The 25,527-nt window shown below is 46.7% G+C and overlaps 1 protein-coding gene across 6 annotated transcripts in view; it reads right to left on the reverse strand.

Annotated features, from left to right (window-relative positions):
• Positions 1 to 25,527, reverse strand: part of ARHGAP23 (Rho GTPase activating protein 23) — a 170,181-nt gene that overhangs the window by 15,290 nt on the left and 129,364 nt on the right. For all 6 annotated transcript variants that reach the window (XM_081885547.1, XM_081885544.1, XM_081885545.1 and 3 more), the window contains 14 exons: positions 23,361 to 23,516; positions 19,857 to 19,968; positions 18,761 to 18,818; positions 17,455 to 17,592; positions 14,828 to 15,130; positions 13,670 to 13,731; positions 11,955 to 12,082; positions 10,369 to 10,487; positions 8,291 to 8,446; positions 7,617 to 7,695; positions 6,114 to 6,187; positions 3,760 to 3,849; positions 2,426 to 2,551; positions 212 to 253 (listed from right to left, as the gene is read on the reverse strand). In XM_081885547.1, the coding sequence (XP_081741673.1) occupies positions 212 to 253; positions 2,426 to 2,551; positions 3,760 to 3,849; positions 6,114 to 6,187; positions 7,617 to 7,695; positions 8,291 to 8,446; positions 10,369 to 10,487; positions 11,955 to 12,082; positions 13,670 to 13,731; positions 14,828 to 15,130; positions 17,455 to 17,592; positions 18,761 to 18,818; positions 19,857 to 19,968; positions 23,361 to 23,516 (1,643 nt within the window). The remainder of the gene's footprint in view (positions 1 to 211; positions 254 to 2,425; positions 2,552 to 3,759; positions 3,850 to 6,113; positions 6,188 to 7,616; positions 7,696 to 8,290; positions 8,447 to 10,368; positions 10,488 to 11,954; positions 12,083 to 13,669; positions 13,732 to 14,827; positions 15,131 to 17,454; positions 17,593 to 18,760; positions 18,819 to 19,856; positions 19,969 to 23,360; positions 23,517 to 25,527) is intronic.

Consider the following 25,527-nt stretch of genomic DNA (forward strand, 5'->3'; position numbering starts at 1 on the left):
GTTTCCTCACAGGCATCTGGTTTGCCCCAAAATAAAGCTTAGGCTCTTTTACCGCAACAACACCCTAGCTGCAGGGCTGTCCTTTCTGACCACCAACAGGAATCAGCAGAAAGACTGTCTACAGAGCATGGCTGGGAAAGGGCTGTGCTGACACCCTGAATTCCCCTGCAGTCTCAGGTACAGGCATCGTCCTCCTTTCCAAGTGACTCACCTTCTCACCTTTATCCTCCTTGTCGCTGAAAAACCAGTCTGACTGTGGAAGGGAAAAGGCAGAGGAGAGGAATCAAAGCAGAGTCGAGTTGCTAACATTAACCAGTCAAAGCCAACATCATATTAAGACTTGCAAGTTTAAAGGTGGGCTGGGGGGACTTGTTGCTCTTCAGGTGTTATGGGACTACACCTGTCCCATCTCTCCTGACCATTGGGCCAGGCTGCTTTGGGCAGATGAAGGCTGGAATCCAAGAGGCTGCCTGCCCTGGATTTAAAGGGGTGTCGTGGCAGGTTCTTCACCCATGAAATGCGAACACGGACTCTTCCTGGCTTTTCACTTCACAAGACAGACGTATGTTCTGTGAAGCTGGGCACTGGGTTAGCTAGTCATCAGAATTCCTCCTTCCTCACTATGCTTTTGGAGGGCTTCCCACCTACTGCAAATAATAATTTCTAACTGTTGTATGTATATTTAGCCAGTTGTATGTTCCTTCGCCCTCTCTGTTGCTACTATTATTTTAAAAAATCACAACACAGGAACATTTCTGTGTATTGGCTTTTCACTGGCTTCAAAGAACCAGGAAGGATATATTTGAAAAATACAGGTTATTTTTCCATACATACACAACATGCAACAGTGCATGCCTGTAAAACACATTATGGTTAAGTGATCCACACGTTAGCGTAAACCTTTGGAATTGATATTTGGTTTTCTGGAGAATTTCTGAATGAAATAAAGCTCCACCATTCTCTCACAATGGTTCCTTTATGCTTTGCGCCAGCCTTAATGTGTAATTTTCCCCTGTGAGGGCAATGCACCATGATTTCCTATATCAAGCACTTGAGTTTGCACCTTTTCAGTCCTTCCAGAATGTGGCTTCAAGGAAGGGATTTATTTGTGACAGCCTAGCCATTAGTCCACTGGCTATTATTTTCCCTAAACCCAGCTCATGCTTCAAACTTGCAGAACCATTCTCCTCTCCCTTACCAGCCCTCTATCCCTGTAGAACAGGAAAAGACACATCTGGTTTGAACTCAGTGAGGGTGCTTCTGAAGCAACCACAATGCTTTATAAATGCTGCAGTGACCTATGGCAGGGAAGAGAAGCCCTCCTGATGGGACTACAACTCCCATCAACCCTATGCCTGCTGAGCAGCAGGTAGCAAGAACAGTGAAAGTACTTCTTGCCACGGGATCACATTCACCCAGTGCTATATCAGCTGCACTGGCTCCCGGTGGAGTACAGGTTCAGGTTCAAGGTGCTCGTTTTAACCTTTAAAGCCCTATATGGCCTAGGACCCTCATACCTACGTGACTGCCTCTCCTGGTATGTCCCACGGAGGACCTTATGGTCTTCAAATAAAAACATATTGGAGATCCCGGGCCACAGGGAGGTTAGGCTGGCCTCGACCAGAGCCAGGGCTTTTTCGGCTGTGGCCCCGATCTGGTGGAACGCTCTGTCACAAGAGACTAGGGCCCTGTGGGACTTGACATCTTTCCGCAGGGCCTGCAAGATGGAGCTGTTCCACCAGGCCTTTGACCAAGGCACAGTCTGACGCCCTCCTTTGGTAATCCTCACAGAACTCTAGCCCAATGGTTGCCATTAATTTGATTTTGAATTGATTTTAGAATGCATTTCAATTAATTGATTGTGATTTTATGTAAACTGTGTTACTTTTATTGTTGTTAGCCGCTCTGAGCCTGGCTTCAGCTGGGGAGGGCGGGATATAAATAAAATAATATTATTATTATTATTATTATTATTATTATTATTATTATTATTATTATTATTATCTACAACTGATTCACTGGTCAAGAACCAGTTCAGAGTAACGGCCAATAGACTTAGCTGCGATTATAGAAAATACTGGAACAAGAAGAGACCAGTAGTGTCTACTGCTGATTTAACACATGAGATATTCCTTATATCTTGTGAAAGTTCTTCTTATATAGTTAAGCTAACGTACCTCAATAAATTGAGGAATGCTCACATATATCTACAGTGACGGGAGCAAATGCAAAACGCAGCAACCACTTCAGAAACTAATAATGGATTGAAAAATTTTTGCATTCATTTCTTTGCAAGAAGATATCCAGATGACTTTTAAAAAGCAATTAAGTGGTGGTCATCCCACATCCAGGAGGCAGGGCCAGTCTTCTCCTGGTTGCCCTCCAGCCCCTGCTATGCCCCTGCAGGCACCTCCATGCCCCTTACGTGCTGTATGAGGGTCTCCACAATTTTGTAGCGGTCAGGCATGTGTGTCACCATGTCGGTCATGTTGTCCTCCGACGTTCTAACAAGGGTGGGACCAAACACCAGAGCAAGATTCCGGGGCTCCATCTGCAATGCAAGCCATTGTGGTTTTTAGGCTTAAAAAAAAGAGAAAAAAGACTATTCTGGCATTTGACTGCAAGGCGGCAAAGGAAGCTACAAGACTGTTTCCCGCAAACATCTCAGCTTTCAGTCTGCATTAGTTGTTATAGTTATATAAACACCTGCACTGTACACAAGACACTTTGCTGTTGCTTGTGAAATTCTGTAAACAGGTCTTTGGCCCCAAGGAGCTTGCAAGCTAACTGTGCAATCCGATAATTGTCTTTTGGGAAGTTTGGGGCTTACTTCTAGGTAAGTGACTAGGATTGTGGTGGAAGTTATGAAGACGGTAGAGATGGATACTCAACTTAGATGGCTTTAAAAGGGGCTTAGACAGAAGGCCCATTTCCAACAAAGGAGGAATGGCAGATGAAGTTGATGGAGTATGCAGAAATGTTGAGTTTAACTAGCAGAGTAAGAGACCAGGAATAAAGAGTCTTTAAGGAAGACTGGAAATGGTTTGTAGGATATTTGGGGGGGGGGTCATTGTAAACAAATCAAACCATTAGCAGGGTTATACTAAATTCAGACAGAATATGGAATACTTAGAATATGCAGCCGCAAAGGAAAGGGGGGAAGGGAAGTCGATGTTAAATGTTGGCATTTGGGTGAATGTGGAATCCTTGCAAAATTGAAAATTATAAATAAAATTACAAAAATAAATAAAAGGGGCTTAGACAAATCCACAGAAGATAAGACTATCAACATCTTACAGCCACAATGGCTAACTCTAGGATCAGTCACCCTGCCTCTGAACATACCTCTCATTTCTGGGAAATGAGAGCAGAATGGGGCTGCTGCCCTCCTGTCCCCCCAGCAGGCTTTCCACAGTCATCTGGCTGGCCAGTGTGGGGACAAAACACTGGACTTTGGTCTGACCTATTACACTGCTTACGAGGCACTGAGATCAAACCACTGCTTAGCCTAAGGCTGCTTCCAGATGAAGCATGTATACTGAGAAACTGTCCTGATTTGCTTTCAAATAACTTGCACAGAGGCTATACAATGTCTCTGTCATGGCGATGCTGGGGTTTTGTTTTCTGGGAGCAGAGTTGTTGTGGAAGAGTGTTGCTTACCCATGGCTTGTGCTATTCGTTGCACCTACCTAGATCTTCTTCCACATGAAGAAGCTACCATAACATACTGCGTATTTCTTTCGGTTCGGCAAACATTACCTTGTTCTTCTCGGAATGATCAGCAATTGTCTTCAGGTGTCCCACCAGAAACTTCAGGGTCTCGTAATAATGGCCTGGCAAGTCCCGGATCTGAGGAACAGATGGAAGAAAAACAGCAGCCACCAATTAGAGCTTGGGACATCCGTGAAAGATGGAAAATTCCTCCAATCCCTCTCTTCTTCCAGATTTCTCCAAAAATTTTGGTGAAATGAATTTGGCACTCAAACTGCAGGGATACAGAAGCTTCTGAATTTAGGAAGACACAGAAACCTGTGAAACTCAAAAGTTTACCATCACCTTCATCAACTAAAGCTGGACGCTAAAAGATATAGCTGTACCTGCTCTATAAGTTATGCTCAGGAATTCACCTATGTGGAGGCTTAAAGTGTGTGCGTGGACAGGTAATCCTTGCCCAAGACCTTCCAGTTCACTATAACTGCACCATCTGAATTTGCCGGCATGTGATTGAATTGCCCGTGAAATCAGCAACAGCTTAGCTATGCTGTTGTAGTGCTCACGACTGCAAAAGAACCCAGATTTAGGGAATGGAGATGCCTCAGCATGAGACACTTAATCTCAGGGTCATAAGTTTGAGCCCCATGTTGGGCGAAAGATTCCTGCACTGCAGGGGGATGGACTAGATTGACCCTTGTGGTCCCTTCCAACTCTACAGTTCTCTGATTCTATGTGCAGCAAAAGAGTAAGTTACAAGCATGAACGGGGCTCGTTACAGGATTTGTCAATATGGAGTTAATTACATCTTACACTTTCCCTATGCACTTATTTCCTACATGTTTTTCCCTCTTCACTGGTTCAAGGTTAATTATTTTACATAGTCAGCATGCAAATATAAGGCTCATTCAGCCAGTCCTCCCCGCCCGCCCCCCTTTAGTCCTCCGTAATTGGCATTAAGAGGCTTTTGGTTTGTACTCAGGACTATATAAGCTGCCTGTGGCCTTTGTTTTAGAGGTTACTTTAGCAGACATCATGAAGAATTGCCTTTAGGGTTAAGAAAGTATTTTTTTTTAAAAAAGCAAACCCTTAAGAGCGATTCTGTTGGTTTGTTTTATGAAATGTAAAATGGGGCAAGAGAACGCTTAAGATTATAAAGGGAGGATTTTTTAAATTGTTTAAACATTTTTTTTAATTGTTTAAAACTATGTTTAAATAATGAACTTCCTTTGCCAAGGGATGAAGTGTGTTTGGAGAGGAGTGCTACATAATTTGCTCTGCTTTGTGTAATAAAATCGATGTTCTTAAAGAGAGGAATCATTTCTGCATACTGGTTTTTCCAGAATTAAGAATAATTTCATGCTTCACTGTTGACTTGGATGCCATTCAATGTGTTAAAGACATAAGTGTTTTTATAACTGGCTTGGCAGTTAAGTAAATTGTCTGTTTTATAGATGCTCTTGGAGTATCCTCTGACTTGAAATTTGCTGGGTGTTAACATGTTACATTTAAGGCTTCCTCTTTTCTCCATTCCCATGCTGGCAATTTCTCTCTCTCCCTGCTGCATCCAGCTTTCTAACTAGAGACCCAACACATAACTGCTGTAGAGAACATGCTTTAACCCGTCTGTTATCCACACCAATATTAAGTTTTTAATTTCAGCTGAAGACTGACTCATGCCACCACCACTTTAGCATAACTGGAACACAGGAAGTGGTTTCATATTGAGTCAGACCACTGAGCTGCCTAGCTCAGTATAGTCTACATTAAGGTTGGTGAACCCAGAGTAGCAAGTTTCCTCCCACCCCCCAGCACTGCAGTGGGTGTGAAAATGCTGCCTCTTGAACTTCAGGTATCATTCCTTGAAGACCACGAGGGGGCATGAAATCTCCTGCCATCCGCCATCAGGGGCTTGTGTATGAGAGAGAAAGAATACCTATGTATGGCTGCATAACTGTATAGCGGGGGGTGGGTAGTGCCATATGTCTGTATATATGTGGTTAGTTTGAGTGCAGGTTTGTTTGCTGTATGTGTTGTAAGTGTGCGTGTGCTCTATGTGTGATAAGTGTGTGTGCATGCGTAAGTGTGCATTGGTCACCTCTGCCACTGGCAACCAGGTCTTAGAGGTCTGACCAACTTTCCATGAAGCCTTTGAGCCTCCCCAGATCTACATCAATTGGCCAGTGCTCTCCAAGGACTCGGTTAGAGGTCCTTCCCAAGGTCTACCTGGAAATGCCAGGGACCTGCGGCACGGATGATCTACCACTGAGCTACAACCTGCCCTCTCAAAAGCTTTGTTACAACAAGGCGGAGAGGAAATGTGTTTGTGTTTCCCCCAACTGCACTGCAAAGAAAAAAGCATCCACTCACAGAGGACAACTTCCCCTCCCCAAATTGCGTACCAGTTTGCGCAAGGTCTTCATCCTTTCGCTGGCATCTTCAATCCGGTTGGCTTCAATAAAGTCATTGTACTTATCTTGTAAAAAAGAAGAATTTCATCTGTGATTGTTAGGCACTGTCTGGTCAGAGGAAATGGGAGTCCCGCGCAAGGTGATGAGGTGGCAGTTTACCTGGGCAGACCAATGGCACTGAGCGCAAGACCTCTGACCCTGATCTCAATTCCCAGGTAGGCCTCTATGAGAGCAAGCACTCCTTAAAGTAACCTGCTCCAAAGCTGCTCCAAAGCATTTTGAATTGAGTCTGAAAGCAAACAGGGAGCCCAAAGGAGTCTCAAGGCTCCCAAAGGAGATCAAAGCCTGGAGTTATACGCTCTGATCTGAGAATGCCTGACAAAGGTCTGGCCGCTACATTGCTGAACAACTGAAACTTCTGGACAGTCTTCAAAAGCAACCCCACATATAGTGCATTACAATAATCTAGTCCGGCTGGAAGGGAAAACCAAGAACACACAGCTGCCCCTTTGCTTAGAGGAAAAATTAATTTAGAGGCTTGCAATGGGTTGATCTGAGCAGGGAGACTACAGCTCCCATAATCCCTAGCTAGCAGGAACAGTGGTCAGGCATGATGGGAAACAGCTGGAGACCCAAGTTTGGGAAGCCCTGTCATACAGCAACCGGTCCATCTGGCTCAGCATCATCTACAGTGACCGGCAGCAGCTCTCCCAGACTTTGCACAGGAGCCTCTCCCAGCCCTACCTGGAGATGCTGAAGATTGAGCCTGGGGCCTTCTGCACACAAGGCAGGTGTCCTGCCACTGAACTGGCAGTGGGAAGATGGAGAGCTCCATCCCTCCTCCAACAGCTTTCTGCCTCATCTCTTCCTCTGCTGGCTCCTGCTCACTCGGCCGGCCTGCAAACCCTTGTCACCTAAACCTACCAGCTGAGCACTCAAATGCGCTCCTGCTCCTGCATGATAGGGGTTTTGCGGGACGGCTGACTTGATGGCTTTTTCCTTCCACTGTTAGGGACAACCCTGCTCATTTAAAGGCAAGTGTTTTGCTCATGATGGAAAAGAAATAGGGGCAAGCTTAAGGCACTGAAGATCAGAAAGAGGACTGTTGGGGAAATACCTCCCTTCCAAAACCCTGAAATTAATTCAAAAGGCCTTCCTGGGAGCTTTGCTATTATATTGTCACTTGCCCAGCCAGAGGCCTCAGTCCTTTCTCTGGGTACTTAAGCTCCTCTTTCCTCTCTCGCAATCCGTGTCTGCCCCTGCACTGCCAAAACCAATTTCATTTGCGGAAAGAGGGGAGCGCCTAGGTTTAGACCCAGAAGGCAGACCCATAGTCAGACCTTCCCACCCGCATCCAATGCACCAAAAACGTGGCCCACCCCACAATCCCAACCATCCGAGCATTTTGCCTTTCCACTTGCCCATCCGTTCGAGAGAGAAAATGTAGACTTACGCTATCTTAAATGCTAAGGGTGTCAAGCCAGAGTCACTCACCATCTGTAAACAGTGGTTCCGGGAGTTTCCGGAAGAACGACTTCAAGAGACTGCTGATGACGTTCAAGTCTTGCCACCTCTGGCCACACAGGGAGAGAGAAAGAAGTAATTTTAAAGTTTGGGATGTTTCAAAACCACACTTCTAATCTCACCAAGAGACCAGATCCCAGAAGAACAGGAGAAACATCAACACTATCGTAAATCGTGTAGCCACACTGGCAAGAAATGGCCAAGGGACAACCTTTGATTTCCACCAGTGATTTATTTGTCTCCAGAAAACAGGTGATTTATCAGAAAAAGGATGCTGTACTCATTACATTATAACACTAGATGGCAGAGGGGGTGGGTGGGGAGAGGCAAGCTTGCCAAAGTACAGGTAGTGGTTTCATGGCTGAGGCATGATTTGACTCGGAGAGTTCCTGATTTTTTCGCTTAGTTTCTTTGCTTCTACGAGTTAGAAGCCCAAACAAGGCTTGTGAACTGGCCCAGGGTTCGGTGTGCAACAGGTACAGTCTTCTGCAAATATGCGTGGGCACTGCCTATAGTACAGCTAGGTGGCAGCAGCATACTATATGCTGAGTTTTCAACAGTAGCAAAGATGGGAAACAGGGAGACTGACAGGAGGCAGAGAGACTGGCAGGAGCCAGGGAGGGGCAGAGTGGTCCTGCTCTCACCTCTTCCTGCAGATTGATTTCTGCAGACCCTTTGTTGAGCTGCTCCTGGAGGCTGGAGACCACAGCGTTGTTCCCAGGGACCCGGTAGATGCCCATGTATTCCAAGCCTTTGTCTTCCACCACCTTGCAGCAGGCTTCTACAATCAGGGGGACTTTCTGCAGAAAGTGAAGTGCGGAGGTGAGGCTGGCGGCAGTCTCAGAAACCTTCACAAGTCAAAGGCTTGAGCGCTGTGTGGCGGCGGCAATTAAAAGCTGCAGAAGCAAATGGGCTGGTGCCAGACAAGGGGCCACACCTGGTCTAAAGGGCCTTAAATAGCTGGCCAGTCCCAAAACATGCACGTGACCAATACATATCCCCTGCAAGGATGTCATATTAATTTCTGGAACGTCAAATTTTGCCTGCAGCCAAATCCATATAGTCTGAACTTCAATTTATTTCTGGCGACTGTCAGAATATGGACATCAACAACATGGGCACTGCATTTTAACTGGGCATGAGATGCGAGAGTAAGTCCCTACACTTCCGAAAACACAGGATTGGCTTGTATCACAATTAAGCCGAGATGCTCCTTTAAGCAGCATGTTGCACATTCCCTGAACAGGGATGTGTTGTATTGCTTTACTTATTTAGTACATTTATATCCCACCTTTAGGGGCAGGTGAAGCTCATCAACCTGGGAATGTAGCTAATCTAGGAGAAGGAAAACATCTGCTGCCTTGTGAGATATCTTCAGGAGAAGAAAAGGCTAAGAAGTAAACCCTACACCAGCCTTTCTCAACCTGTGGGTCCCCAAATGTTGTTGAACTACAACTCCCATCACCCCTAGCTAGAAAGGCCAGAGTTCAGGGATGATGGGAGTTGTAGTCCAACAACATCTGGGGACCCACAGGTTGAGAACCGCTGCCCTACACAAATCTGGAGTGGAGTCCCTAAGGCGGTTGGACGGCGCCTTGTACACCTCCTTCCAGCAACTCCTGCAGCCAAGCAGGTACCAAACATATTGCAGTGCTTTCCTTTGGAGGAGAACTGTGAGGCTGAGAGGGGAGTCTTGTTGTCTGGGCAGCTCCATACACACTGCCCAGGCTTGCACCCCAGGAAGGTCACTTTGTTGCTGCTTACGCAGAGTTTTGACTTCACCCCCAGAGGTGCACTCCATTGTCTCTCAAGACAGACAGATGCCAGCAACATATCTCACTTTTTCTCAAGGTTACCTTCAGACCAATCTGCGAGGTAGCTTAGATTGAGAGACAGTAACAGTATGCCCAAGGCCTCATGGCTGAGTGGGGAACAGCACCCCAGTCTTCCAGGCTTTAGTCTGACACTCTACCAACTGCACCACACTGGCATTTAGCATCCAGCCCCCTCAACTGGAACTCTGTAGAGACTGTCAACCTGGTCCCACTAGTGGTTGTTTCAGGATTCTAGGTGGGTGGTAGGAGTTCTACGGCACAAGCTGAATCCTCCTTCCACCGTGCACTGGTGGGCGGTAAGGAAATTTTACCATCAAGAAAGATGCATTAGTGGTGATAGGTATAAAAAGGTTGACTACCCCTGCTGTAGACCATGTCTGGGAAATCATTCTCTTTCCACCAGGCTAATAGGTCTCAACTTCCTCCTTGCTTTCAACTCTACACAACACAACTTTTTCCATTGCATGTGGTGACTCCACTTGCATGCTTGCAGGTACTTGCTATCTAAAGCAAACACACAGTTGTCTGTGACCAGGCTGCAAGCAGGAAGAGCACAAAGGCAGCTTGGGATGACAGGTTATTATTGGGGAAGGTAGCCTACCAGAGATTTTAACGGAGTTTTAGCCCTTGGGAAAGCTCAAGGTGCTTCCTCTCTAATATTTACTTAGCTAACAAAATGCATATTCTTCTTGATTGTAGCAGCACATATTTGTGTTTGGACAGGCTTTCCTAAACAAAAATGTTTTAAGGGTGCAGCGACAAGTCCAGCACCTGCCTGGCTTCAACAGGCAGGGAGTTCCAAAGTGTAGGTGCTGCAGCATGAAAAGATGGGTTTCTTACAATTTAATGCACTAGGTTCGCACATGCAGGGAAATGCAAGAGCCTACCTTGTTGTCAGGGGCAGGTTGGCAGTCTTCTAGTCTCACGCCAAAGGCCCTTGGAGCAGGCTTCTTGTTTTTCTTCATTATGTGGATACCCCAAGGAGCTTTCTGGTGGGCACTGTCATCTGGGCAGGGGGAAAGAATAACAAAAGCAAGTTCACTGGCTGAGCAACATAGCAGGCCAAAATCAGACGAAAAATTATCACCCAGTGGCCTGCCTAAAGCAGTGATGGGGGTACCACAGGTCTGCAGGCATAATCAGGCCCATCAGTCCTCCTCCTCATTTGGCCCAACAGACCATTTTATCCACCTGCCATACATCTGAGCATCAGGTGTGCTGCAGGTAAAGATGACAAAAGTGACAAAAGTGGGGGTTTGCAAGCACTACTGATCAGCTGGTAACTGGTGCCTACAAAGCCACACCTTTGTCAGCATGGTTTGATTTCAAATAACGCCAGCATATGAAAATGGGTGGTTGTGATGTCATTGTCAGGTGGGTTACCCTTCCTTCCTTCCTTTCCTCACATTAAAAAATGATAATTGTGCACATGAAAAGCTAGCCTGACAGTGACAAGCCTGGCTAATGGAGACACATACAAATAACTTCCAGGTAGGGAACTGAGGCAGAAGACAACTAGAAAATTTTAATAATTTTGTACAGAGCCATTTATAGTCGTACCTCAGAAGTCAAACGGAATCCGTTCCGGAAGTCCATTCAACTTCCAAAACGTTTGGAAACCAAAGTATAGCTTCCAATTGGCTGCAGGAACCTCCTGCAGTCAATCAGAAGCTGTGGAACCCGTACCGGATGTTTGGATTCCAAAGAAATTTGCAAACCACAACACTCACTTCTGGGTTTGTGGCGTTTGGGGGCCAAAACATTCGACTCACAAGGCATTCGACTTCTGAGGTACGACTGTATATTGATGGCACTTAAATACAGTGGTACCTTGGTTTACAACCATAATCCGTTCTGGAGGTCTGTTTGTAAACCAAAACAGGTTGTAACCCAAGGTGCGCTTTCGCCAATGGGGCCTCCCACAAAAATTTGTTCGTAATACAAAAAAATGGGTTGCAATCCAAAAAAAGTTTGCAAACCGGGACATGCACTTCCTGGTTTGACGTGTTTGTAACCCAAAACATATGCAAACCAGACTGTTTGTAAACCAAGGTACCACTGTGCATACATACATAGCCCAACTCTGCCAGCTAGTCATTGGCTGAGATATGATTTGAACCCAAGCCTCCCAGAGATCCTATATTATATCCAATAAGTCACTCTGGCTTCTGACCAGCAACCCTGGCCATCCTATACTGCTCCATAAAAACAAATATAAGCAGCTTTGAGGACATGTTAATGTAGAATGATAGAGGGATAAATTAAACAGTTGCTGCTGCAGCTGGAATGAAGCAGCAGGACCTCAGAGAGCAGAACTTCTAGGAAAATCTGAGCCCCAGAAGCTGTTGATTAAAAAAATTAGTTAGGCACTATTCACAGATTTGTGTGCTCCCTCTGGATATTAAGGTGCAAAGTACACAGAGTGTCTTCTCACCCTGTTGCTCACAAAGAGATGCACTCAAGGCTCTCATACCTCTTAGTGTGATGGCATCCTGCCGTGGGGAACGGGGTGGCCCTGTTCCTAGTTGCTTCTGCAATTCTGACTTCACCCCCGGCACACGAGGACCTTTTGGGGAGGAGTCTGGTTTGGTCCCAGAGGAGCTGTAAGGGAAAAGGAACATGCAATGTACCAACTCAAGGCCTCCACACATACAAAACACTGGTCTTCGCCATCAACTGAACCAGAGAGGATTTTCAAAACTTTTTTTATGATGGCAAACCTATACCTTGGTTGTCAAACGGCTTGGCTCCCGAACAAATTGGCTCCTGAACACTGCAAACCCGAAGTGTTCTGCTTTGCGAATGTTTTTTGGATGCTGAACATCCATCATGGCTTCTGCAGCTTCCACGCCTTGCTTTTCGATCGGTTCCGGGAGTCGAACGGACTCTCCGAACGAATTAAGTTTGACAACCAAGGTACTACTGTACACATAATTCACCTTTCATATTGTATCTTACGCTAATGCTAGACTACTCTACTATCACTCTGCATGGAGTGCCCTAATTAACAGACTGGAAGCTGTAGCTGTACTATAATTTTATGGAAGCAAATATTCACAGCTGCAGGAATGACTCATGATGCTGGTTTTTATCTTGTCTACAGACATCCATTTCTGGGAAGAATAAGGCACTAAACTGCAGGGGTGACTAAAGAGACTGATCCAAGTCAATCGGAGAGACAAAAGGCTACTGATGAGAGGCGCCATTATTGAACCAGCAGGGTGTGGAAGTTGTAAATGCAAGCTAAGAGTGTGACACACTTGACATCCACACTGGACTCCAATGTCCACAGCTAGGCGGCCAGGTTTGAAGGAGTGGAGCAGGCATGGGCATAGCGAGATTTATGTTGGGGGGCAGGCTTTATGTTAGGGGGGGCAGAACCTCAGTTACTTCAGTAATTGTATTGATTTTTATTTATTTAGGGGGGCAGGTGCCCCCTCCCCGGCTATGCCCATGAAAGAAGTGCAACAGTAGGGATCATTCAGTTTACAGCTTAAGGGTTAACTCTGTTATCAGCAAGTTAACTAACCAAGAGGAGAGGAGGGGAGGTATTGCACACCAACCAGTGAAAGTGGCACCCTCTTGAGTGAGGTAACACGTGCTTCAATTAGCTATATAATTGTGAGAGAGTTTTCTGGGAAATGTTAAGTTTAACCTAACCCTGCACTTAACAAGGAACAAGGAAAGAAATAGGATGCGTGAACCAGCAGGCTGGGATACCTGCCCCAAAAGTACTATCTGAGGCAGGCATGGCCAAACTTGTCCCTCCAGCTGTTTTGGGACTACAATTCCCATCATCTCTGACCACTGGTCCTGTTAGCTAGGGATGATGGGAGCTGTAGTCCCAAAACATCTGGAGGGCCAAGTTTAGCCATGCCTGACCGAGGTAACCTGTGTCTGATTACAGATTGGGTCTAATCTAATAGGATGTTCCTTTGTATACCCCTACCCCACAAAACCCACAACCCCTCCACCTAGAAAACTAGTATGTCTTAAGCCCAGCTTCTCGTTCACAAGCTTGCTTTCTATGTGTGTGGGGACGGGGAAGATGTTGTATAGAGACTTGATCACATGAGTCCCCAACAGCAATCTAAAGTGGTGCATCCCAGACAGTTTAGAAAGAGCTAGACGTAGACTGACAAAATGGGGTGGGGAGAAGCAAAGAAGAAAGAATGGTCAGAAATTTACCTCACTTTTCTGTAATCATTTAGCTTCTTATTGATCAGTGCTTGGCTTGCAAACCCAGGGTCCTGGAGATTATTGGGAGAGAAAAGATATAGAAAGAAGGTTAACTGTCAGCTCAAAGCCACACAGGTTTCAACAGTATCTTGTTACTCTGCTGAATAAAGTTCCCCCTTTCAGTTCCATCAAAATTCTGGGACAGGCTAAAAAGTGGTCAGATCAGAGTTTGAACCAATTAATTGCCTGCACAGCTCATACATTCAAACAGGAATCAAGGGGTGAAGGGATGTTCAGCATATATAATAATTAGGGCAGAACCTTTTATTTCCCTGCATATATGGATGGTTTATCCTTCCTATCACCTCCAGCCAAAGGGGGCAGAAGACAGCCAGGCCCAATTTTTGGACAGAGCAACTTCTGTGCCTCCCAAAGTCAAGAAGCCCAAGTATGGAGATGAACAATTGCATGGTCATAAAATTGAGAGCACACTCTGCCTCCTAAATTCAGAATTATGCACAGGCCAAGATCCAAGCGTGGGCTGAGGCTTTTCGCCTTCCAGCAGCTCTTGTGGCTGAACCACCAAACTGACTTTTCAGCTCTCCCAAGCCTTAAGCTTTTACTAGCATGGAATTCTCAGGGACTGCTGGAACTTTCAGGAGAGGAGCAGGGAGATACCTTGCTGCGTATACATGCTCACACTAGTGCATGTTCATGCTGTGGGATTGCTATACAAAGAAACTTCATGTAGAATAACTGCATGCACAGACAGAGCTCTTTAGTGCACTTTTGATTTACGAAGAGGCAAGCTGCTTTTTAAATAGAATGGTGGCTTGCCTCTTCAGCAGTAGAAGCTGCTGAGACAGAAATCTCAGAAATTTTCAAAGAAATCTCTGGTAATGGACACAGGTCCCCACCCCCCTTTCTAAGTGTATATTGCTTCTCTGGATGGAGGCCACAAGATGTGTGCAGATCCCAACATGCCATGGGAGATCCATGGATGCTCACAGCAATGTGTGTGCTAAGACCAGGTACCATTGAGAATTTGCAGGTGGCCTCTTCCTTGGGGAAAAGGGCAAACACCTGAGAGAAAGCAAAGAGGAGACTGCCGACAGAGGTGTTTTGGAAAAGCCAGTGGCCCAGGAGCCAGCCAAGGGCAGTTCTCACCTCGCCCTCGGCTTTGCTACTCTCCCTGATGACTTTAATCCAGGCCAGCATGTCATCCCGATCCTCGGCCTGAAAGAGACATTCACAGAAGTCAGCGGTCGTCAGCCGGAAGACGTGCTTCCTCTTGGTGTCACTGTAGGAGATGTCTACCAGGCACGCTCGGATGCTGATTGGCGGCTGCTCCTCCTCACCTGGGGGCGGGGCAATGGCCACAGCCTCCCGCCGGTCCTTGCATAAGTAGAGCGAGTGTGCACGTAGGACAGCGAAGACCCGCTTCCACTGCCGAATGCCTCCGCCAACTTTCTGTAGAGGGAGAAAGAGCGAGAGTAGGAATTGGGCGCATGTTGAGGGAGGAGAAAGACAGAGGGGAGGTGAAGGAGAGAGGGAGAGAGATTTCCTGCAAAGATGTATTGGGACACCAAATTCTGATAGGCAACACTTCAGCTTCAGTAGTGCCTGGAATCAAGCCATATGGATATGTTCACATTACTGCTTGCTCTGCATCCAGCGTACTTCTACTGCTACTTTTCAATTTCATATTCACACGATGTCAGCCACAGTCCATATCGATCCTGTAGTTTCTTGGCAAACAGTGCTATTTGATGCATTATTATTCTTTGCTCAAACCAGTTTCAATCAGACTAGAAAACCGGAAAATGTGAACGTATCCTAGCAGCCACTGCACATGCACAGATGAGCGCGCATGCGCACATTAAAGCTTAATGGGCAAGAGTTTGTGGGGGTGGGGGGAGCAAACCAAATGGTTGTGTGTGTCTGGTGAAGATATTTCCCCTCCCCACTTTTCTGATGTGAACCCCACTGTGCAAACGCAGCTTGAAACGCAGCGGGGGTAGGGGTGATATCACTGTGTTTTAAGGCGCTCATGTGAACATACCCTACATCATCTTGGGCAAGACCCGGTCTCTTGCTCTAAGCTACCTATTTGCTAAATATAGGAAGGTTCCTTATACCAAGTCAGGCCATTGGTATACGCAGTGCAGTGCTGCCTACACCAGCCTTCCGCAACCTGATGTTCTTCATTTGATGTTGGACTACAACTCCCATCAAGTCCATCCAGAATGGCCAATCACCAGGGATAATGGAAGTTGAATTCTAAATTATCTACAGGGCACTAGCAGTGGCTTTCTAACACATCAGGCAGGTGTCTTTTCCCTGCCCTACCTGGAGAAGACAAGAGATTGAACCTTGGCGCTCTCATATTTAACACATGAGCACTGCGTTTTTGGTTTTTTTAATGGCAACAAGGTTTCCTCCAGCTGCAGTGTAAGAAAACACTGAGTGAAATCCCACTTTCACCCACCTCCCCCCCCCCCAAGAAGAGCATTCAAGAACTCAAGAACATGTTGCAGTACGTAAAAGATTTATATTTGCACCTTTATTTGAAATTACTTACAAGAAGAAACACCAAACTTTCAAACTGGGGGACAGGGTCCAAACCTAGTACACATGTGCAGGTTTGCTTATTTATATGATTGTCCAACAATTATGGATTTCTTATCAGTCACCTGGCTTCCACAGTTAAGTAAAATAGTACAGAAATCTCAATGTAGCTCCCTTTCTGAGCGTTACAAAGGATGGGACAGCACCGCTCATTATTAGCAGAGAAAGCTGTTTTTAAATTTTCTTTTTCATCTGTTTGGGAATAGGAATCTAGAAACATTGAGCATTCCACACACTACAGTAATGCACTGGAACCAAAGTGCTGGGTTGTTTCTGTATTATTATTTTTAAAGTTCAACTCCTATCAGATTCATTATTTTAAAACTGAGGTGGAGGTTATGTTCAGGGGGCTCGTATGCAAAGGCAATATCATGCGAAATCAGGAAGACTACAGGAACTGCCCCTGGGAACATTGCACGAGGCCTCTGGAAGGCTGTGGGAGGTTTTCACGAGATCTTGGGGGCCCACCCGAAATTGTAGTAGTAGTAGTAGTAGTAGTAGTAGTAGTAGTAGTAGTAGTAATGCCCTGCCCATCCTACCGGGTTGACCCAGCCACTCTGGGCAGCAGCTTCCAACAGATATAAAAACATATGCCTTATGTGACCTTCCCAGAACCCAGCAAGCAAGGTGGAAGGCTTCTAAATTTTCTGTGGAAAGAAAACCTGGTACAGAAAGAGCTTTTCAAGCCCTCCACCTTGCTTGCTGTGCTATGGGAAAGTTACACAAGATATTGGACTCTTCCCTCCTCCCTGCCTCCATTTATTTTCATTTTCCCACCACCTGCACAAAGCTGCAATTGCATAAGTAAAACGTGCATAAGCCGTGGGTCTGCTGTAGTGCTTAACTATGTTTTTATGCAAGGGTGCGGAATCTGTAGCCCCTCCAGTTGTTGTTGCTGGACTACAACTCCCAGCATCCCTGACCATTGGTCATGCTGGCTGGGACTAAAGAGTTGGGATTCCCAGCTACATTGCCAACAGCCCCCTTTAAATACTACACACACAGCAGACTATTCAGTTTACTATCATTCCCCCCCCCCAAAAAAAATCCTGACTGGTGATGGCCAGTGCTTACCAGTGTATATATCAGAATTATTTCCTACCACTCCACCCCAACCAAAGACATACACCCACACTACTCCATCCTTGCCAGAAGGTACAACGTACCTTGCCTTTCTTTGTGAGGATTTGTTTGTAATGGAGCCAGCCCTCTTTCCTCACGTCACTGAAAGTGACATCCAACAAGTCCGAGGTCGAATGCCGCTTCGATCGGGTGTCTTCAGAGGTACCCAGGCTATCCAAAGACTGCAAGGGGACGGGAAACAAACGAGAGGTTGGTGGGCACCCATGGGTGGGAAGGCGACCACTGTTCAACCACTGGGGAAGGAGAGAGAAAAGGGAGGCCCCTCCAGACACGCTTTCCATTGTGCATGCACGATGATTTGTGCTCATGGTGGTATTGGGATGGTGATACGTGATCTTGCTTTCAATATTGTTTTGCCCCTGGGGCTGACAGACTACTTTGTTTCCTAATCATCTTCCTGCAAAAATCCTATAACTTTCCATACCACAAATGTTCCAGGTTGTTCTGCTTTTGTTGCACTATATAACATTGTGGAAGTATTACAAAACTACTAATAAAGAAGAATGGCGTGTGGACGGTTCAGTATAAATCTACCACTAATGGCACATTGCAGAATACACCCACAAACAAAACAAAACCCTAGTCTTAGGGGAGGCCAGAATGCAGCTTGAATACCTCGTGTTGCGTTCCGCTCTCGTTACGTACTTTCAGCTTATGAAGGTGGGAAACCCAGAAGTGTTTACTTCCAGGTTTGCCACCCGCGCATGCGCAGAAGCGATGTGCGCCGCACACGTGCAGAAGAGGTGCTCTAGTTGCGGACTTTTCGGGGTGCGAATGGCCCCCCAAAACGGATTAAGTCCGCAACTAGAGGTACCACTGTATAGGTAAATTGTTGCTCAAATTAGGCCAAGGAACAGATTGAATGTTTACGCACAGGCAAAACATTGTTTGAGCAGACAAAAATGAGCAAGTGCTGCTCAGGCAGAGGTTCAGAATCATAGCTGTCAACTTTTCCCTTTTCTTGCAAGGAATCCTATTCGGAATAAGGGAACTTCCCTTTAAAAAAGGGAAACGTTGACAGCTATGTTCAGAATATGTTTCTGGTGAAGCAGGGGAGGACAGCACATTGCTTCAGCATGGGGAGGGAAGGAGAAGTGAACCTGTTCTAGCTACAGATGTAGAAAATGTTACTTTTTTTTAACTTCTTAAAAAAAACAGATAAGGAAACTAGAAAGGAATAGTCGGTGGGTGTGCTTTAAAGTTTTATTTTCTGTTTAATTAGAGTCACAATACACAAGTGTGATGAGGGATTGAGCCAGGCAGAATCTAGTGATCCACTTCCCCTCCCTGCTTTTAAGAAAAGGAGGATCACAGAGCCACAATACTTACCCCATCAGTGAAAAAGCTTCTTAGCATGCGGAGGCTTGGCACCCGGCTCGGCAGCCTCCTAAGGAGAAACCATCAATACAGTTGACATGAGCTACGCAAATTAAAAAGGAAACGAGCCCTGCTTACACTCAGGCACGTCACTGCACATAACACACACACACACACACCAAACTCCAGAGTGCAACTAACTCTAATCCATCTCCTGCATTTCAGAACACAAGAGGAAGAAACCACACTCCATGCTGCATAAGTTGCACACATCATGCCACCGGGGCAGGCAGCAGCGGGGTGGGGGGGGGGAACTAAAGAAGAATTCTATGGTACAAAGCTTAACATATTTTGAAGATTAAGACTCAGCCACACATTTTATCAAATGCATTTAATGGGTTCTGGTGTACAGAAGCTTACACCACAATACAATTGTGGCCAACACTATCACCCAGAGGTTGGGAGTCCTGCATACAGAACCAGTAAGTCATAGATAACAACTCCCGGGAGAAGGGTTCCAATACCAGTGATTCCACATAGACAAGAGGCACATAACTGCGCAAAATACAAACACATGGGGAGAGGGGCCAAAGCTCAGTGGCAGAGCACATGCTTGACATCCAGAACATCTCAGGGCATCTCCAGCTGAAGGATCTCATGCTGCAGAGATGGAAAATCTTGGAAGAACTGTTGCCCCTTTGGAGCAGAATGGGGGTAAGCCAAGGTGGCTTCCTGCAGATGCTGTCGGACTCTGACTCCCACCATCCCTGACCACTGGGCCAACCGCGGTGGCTGATGCTGATGGCAGCTGAAGCCCAACAACATCTGGAGGGCACCGGATTGGCTAACTGTGGAGTAGACAAGACTGAGCTGGTTGGACCAAGATTGGTGGTCCCCAGATTGGTTTTGCTGCCAAAACCTTTGAAAGGCTGAAGGCATTGCCTGGCTCCACCCACATAATGCAGCTGCTCCTCTGGAATGTGTTGCCAATACCAAACAAATCAATACAGTTCAGAAAGAATGCATAATAGTCACCAACCCCCCTCTCAAAATCAGCTAATTACAAGGAACTGGGGGGAGGCGGGGAGGGGCAAAGAACCAAACCCACCTCAGAAGCTTCCCCTCATCCCGAAATGTGTTCAGACCATCATCACATGACTTGGAGCGTTCTGTGGTTATGGCTAAGAGGTAGGAAGACCGGCGACTGGCTTTGATGTTGCCTGTGACAAAGCAGGGAGGAAGGTAAGCAAAGGTCAGCAAAAGTAAAGGGCGGAGGTTGAAGGGGCTGGAAAAGGGACATTTAGCCCAACCACCTGCCCCCCAAGGGACCACTGCAATTGACACCCTGTTGTATCACCACCCTGTTCATTCTTTTATTGTTACCCACAGGGACCAGCCTGCAGAGAGAGGACCAGGGTATGGAACCTGCAGGGAGCAAGTGCATTGGCGGAAGGCAACAGGGGTGCTGTTGTTGTTGTTGTTGTTGTTGTTGTAGGGAGCAAGTGCACTGGCGGAAGGCAACAGGGGTGCTGTTGTTGTTAAGGCTAGGCAGATTGTACAGGAATGGCAAAATGCACTCAGGTGCATGGGAAAACTGCCCAGGAATGACAATTAGCTCCTGACTCCAAGCGTGGCAATGAGTCAAGTGATTCTGAGCATAAGCAAAGCCCACTGAGTCATCTCAAGGGAAGTTCAGCAGGTTGCATCTCCAAGCCACCCAACACCCAATGTCCAGCAGTGACAGTTCCCAATGCCTGGTGGAGGGAAACACCCTGACATCAAGGGTATGTGACTACAGTGGAATCTCGGGTTACAGTGGGAATCCGTTCCGGAAGCCCCTCCGCAACCCGGAAATGACACACATCGAAGCACCACGTCTGTGCACGCGCAGCACGATTTAGCGCTTATGCACATGCGCTGAACCCAGAAGTAACCCGTTCCGGTACTTCCAGATTTGCCTCAGACGTTCACCAAAGTGGACGCAAACGGAGGTGGACGCAGAATGAGGTTTGACTGTATATGGGGAGGGGGGCAACTGAAAACAGTGAAACTGAGAACAGCCAAAAGCAAACTTTCAATCAAGGGCGGAGTTTGGCAACTGATCTCTCTTCAGTTGGCCATGTGTGGGTAGATTTGTAGGAAGGAGCAACATCTCCCTATAAAAACTAGGTCAAACACAGACTCACCCTAACGTGACTAAAGATAAACAAGATGATGCACATTTTAAAGAGCTAGAGAGGATATTAGCAACTAGGGAGGTGCTTGTCACTGTTGTTAAGTTGGGAGCCTGCATATGGCCAGGATCCCCTCCAACTCACCCCTGCCATGAGGTTTCTGGTCACAATGCCTGGCCCAACAGTGGTTGGGAGCAGCGGGCAGCTTTTGCTCCCACCATATTATCTCCAGGTTCAATGTTTCATTATCCCCACATAGGCAGCCATTCACTTATATGGAAGAAGGTGCAGGGGTACACTTGCAGACAACACTGGGGTCAGGGCTAAACTTGCCCCACTACTCCAGCTATCCAGGGTAAGGAGACATGTTTTGCCTCCTCGCCATTGCATCTCACATTAAATAGTCTGTATAGTTTGCCCGACAGGATTTAAATGAATCCACACTGAGCCAGTTCCAATTTGCACAGCTCCACCACCTCCATATGTATATTCCACACCCTGTGACCCATTTCTGTGTGACACTAGACTGGGCTGTAACCCTGAGATCTGGATTTAGATATAGGCAGACATCTTATATTGATATATAGAGATTGAGCCTTCGCAGCACGAAAGTTAAACAGATGGCATGCACAGGAAAAATTTAAACTATGTTCTACCTTGGCTCCCACTTACAATTTATCACCTGTATTTCATCTTTTCAAAAGCCCACCCATATTTGAACAGGGTCTGGAGCAAAGGCATGAAAGGCACAAAGCAAAGTTCCACCTGGGATTTTGGCACGCATTTATCCTATCTTCCCCCATGAAGGTGGACAGACTGGAAGTGGCAAGAGGCTGACTACACGGATTATGTGCTTATTGGGATTCAGAAGTGTTTGTATCAATACAGTCATGCCAACAAATGTGTATCTTCTTAGAAGCAAACACAGACTGTGGACCATTGTGCCCCAGACCGTTTCCCCCCAGATATCTGGTAGCTGTGAGGCAAAGTTTTCATCTCCCCCGAATAAGAATTAGGAGACTTGTGTCATGCTTATGGCTCCAAAGTGTTTACTTTTCAAATGTAAAAGAGAAAACATTGACTGTCCTCAGGGGAATCCACCTTCTGTGCCTCTGCACGAGTCCCTGTCCTGAATGTACTTCCTGCCTACAAGCAGGAAAGGCCAGAGCAGTGGATCACACAGACATGGTAGGCAGCCTCTTCCCAGGGTGAGTAATTTAGGCTCGTGGGAGCCCTTCATTATTTAATTTCACCACCACTGACAGGTCCAGCATCATACTAGCAGTTCCCTCAGAGCACACAGTTTGAGAGCTACTGCCTTAGAAGTCTAAGGCTTAAAGACTTGGCTTTCAAACTCTCTTTTCCCCGTCATCTCATGATTCAGCTTCAGTGGAATTTATTATAAAACATACCATTGCCTCTCTCTGCACTACCCCACCCCCACCTTTCTTGCACCATAGCTGTTGGGCAGAACAATTCTCAAGCGAATTCTCCTAACTCAAAATTTTCTTTCAATTCCTCACCCCCACCCGATCAATATATATATTTCCAAATTTGAAAAAAGGGGAGGGGGGAAGACAGCAGCCATAAATGAGAAGGTTGGAGTTTGGTTTAAGAATCTTGGTGGACGTGTTTGGGAACGGAACTCTTTCCCCCGGTATTAAAACTGAGCAAACTGGTACTTATCATCCTTGCCTTAAAATTCATGAACCAGAATTCAAAATGAAACGTGGCTTTCAAAACAACATTACTAATTTTGAATGCAAAGTTCCAAAAGGTTTGAAACTGATAAATCCTCCTTATAGAATTTCTGCTAAATGTGAAAGTTACGTTTGGTCTTTAAAACAACCCAAACAATTGAATCTGACAATAGGTGGGGGCTCCCTTCTCTAGGCAAGAGTTTCAGGCAGGCTTGCTAACGTTTTGAGAAGGGCATATCTCAGTGGTAGAGCACATGAACAGCATCAGGAAGAATCCCATGTTCAATTCCTGGCATCTCCAGGCAGGCTGGGAAAACGCTCATCCGAAATCCTAGGAGTCAAGGTAGACAAGTACAGTCATACCTCATGTTACGTTTCCTTCAGGTTGCGCGTTTTCAGGTTGTGTCCTGCAGCGACCCGGAAGTACCAGAAAGGGTTACTTCCGGGTTTCGCCGCTCGCGCATGCGCAGATGCGCAAAATGACCTCACGCGCATGCGCAGAAGCGGTGAATCGCGACACACACAGAAACACAGATGCGGGTTGCGTTCTGCTCATGTTGTGAATGGGCCTCCAGAACGGATCCCTTTCGCAACCACAGGTACCACTGTACTGTGTGAGACTGACTGATGGTCTAATTCTGTAAAAGGGAAATCTGCATGTTCCTTTTGCCTGCAATTTCTAGCCCCAATAGGAAGAGGTTCGGAGCCAGAAGGCAGCAGCGTTGGAAAGGTACTTACTGCAATCCTGGGAATAATGGCGGTTGATGGCGAAGGTGAAAGTGGGCGAGGAAGGGCTGGCGGAGAGCACAGGGGCGGAATTCATGGCGCTTGAGACGACAGAGGAGGCGGGGATGTGCTTTGCCTTCAGGTCGATGCTGGGGCTCGTCGGCTCATCTGGAATAGCAGAGAACACCATAAAATGGCAGAACAGGAAGAGGAGGGGCAAGCTCTAACCCCCCCTAACCTTAACAACTTAAGACTGGATCAGGCCAAAGGCAGCATTCTGTTCTCACAGTGGCCAATCAGATTATTATGGGAAGCCTCAAAGCAGAAACCCAAGCACAACAGCACTCTCCCCACTGGGGATTCCAAGCAGATAGCATTCAAAGACACGCTGCCTCCAATCACAGAGGCAGAACTGAACCATCGTGGCTAGAAGCCGCTGACAACCTTATCCTCCATGACAGCATTCAGACTAAGGACTGCAGCTCTCTGAATGGGGAGATGAATGAGCTTGCCACAGCCTGTAAGGCTTTTGCCCAGGTCCCTTCAGACACTTGGGGGTCCTCTCTAAATGAGAGGTTTTGTATTAAATAGACACTGGGAGAGGGAGGAGGGAAAGAGTCCAGTGGCTGGCAAACAAGGGGAGAGCTGAGTAGTAGTAGCAGCAGCAGGAGGCCACCTTAAGAGAGCCTAGAGTGGTTAACAGAGAGTAGGGGTGGGGAGCGTTTTCCAGTCTGAGTCAGGCTGAGTTCCTTTGTGGGCAACCACATGCCAACAGTGGGAGAGGCCAGAGGCAAAAGTGGGCAGAGCAACAAATGCAAATTTTACCTTTGTGCAGTAGGCTAGTTTCTACACACCCCACCCTCACAATCCTCCATCCTGGCAAGCAAGAAGCATTGTCAGAGTTCAAGGATATATTCCAGCCAGGGAAAAGCATCCTAGGAAGGATGGCGAGAGGGATAGTCTGGGAAGACGGGTGCAGCTCAGGAGGGGATGTTAGAATTCCTAGGGAAGCCTAGGGAGATCCCCAGGAATTTAACATCCCACCAGGAGAGGAGGGTGCAATTCTTTGCCAAGTACCCATGCAACTGACCCCTACCCACTTATAACAGAGCCGTTTGAACATGATCACAGCTGTCAGAAGAGGTTCATGCCCAATCCCCAGCTCCCACCTAGCTCAGGTAAGGACTCCACAGGGATGGGCAGGAAGCAGGTGGGGAAAACAACAGCCAAGGGGGCCAACCCTGTAGTTCTGCTCACATCATGGCCTGCTGTCACCCTGCATTGGATTTTTGCTGAAAGTGGCTAGTTCTGGCTACTTCCAAGAGACTGGCCACATCTACATGCCAAACTATGGCCTAGAGCAAACATGGGAAGGCGCTGGCTCCCTGGGGCAGAGATGAAAGTCGCTCAGCTCTGGCTTGGTCCTTCGAACTCATGATTTATTTTTGGCTACAGATCACAGTCAAGGAGAAATTTAGCTTGCAATTCCAGGTTCAGACGACACACTAAGATAAACCTTGGCTTAGCTGCCATGCTGCACTGAGCTAAAAGGACCAGTGAGGAGCAAAGTTGGTGTGAGTTTCTTTCTGGAAGCCATAACATTCACGCAGTCCCGATAAGCCACAGTTTGGCTCACAATGGCATGCATTCCAGACTACTGTGTACCATGTGGTATGACACAAATGTATAATGTTATGTGGCACTAGAAAGTGAGCAGGGCTAGCATGAAGAGAAGAACTGGATGAAGTCTCACTCATGCAGCACCAAGTAACTGCAAGGAGGTGCAATGTAAGTAAATCTGCACTGTTCCATGGCAGGAAATGTGGCTTTGGCTGTTGCTCTTGCTTCCCTGCTACTGCCTGCTTCCTGGGTCTTCGCACTGACAGAAGCCAGAGGCCTCTTCAGCCAAAAACAACCCTGTTCAGTCTCCCCTTCCTGCCGACTGCAGCTAGGAGCCTAACAGATGAAGATCTCCATTTTGCTCCTTTGTTTACATTTTAGGCACTTGTCTGTATTATATGCATAAACCACAGGGGAAGTGCTGAGTTGGGAGTAAATTTAGGGTGTGTGTGTGTTATGCTTATCTTCCCAGACACCAGCTTTCCACCCCCACAGCAGCATCAGCAAAAGGTACACGATACGGATATGATTTATGTCCTACCGAGAATGCCCAAGCACC

The sequence above is a fragment of the Podarcis melisellensis genome (genome assembly GCF_964234715.1).
Source record: "Podarcis melisellensis genome assembly, chromosome: 13".
Lineage (NCBI taxonomy): Eukaryota > Metazoa > Chordata > Lepidosauria > Squamata > Lacertidae > Podarcis > Podarcis melisellensis.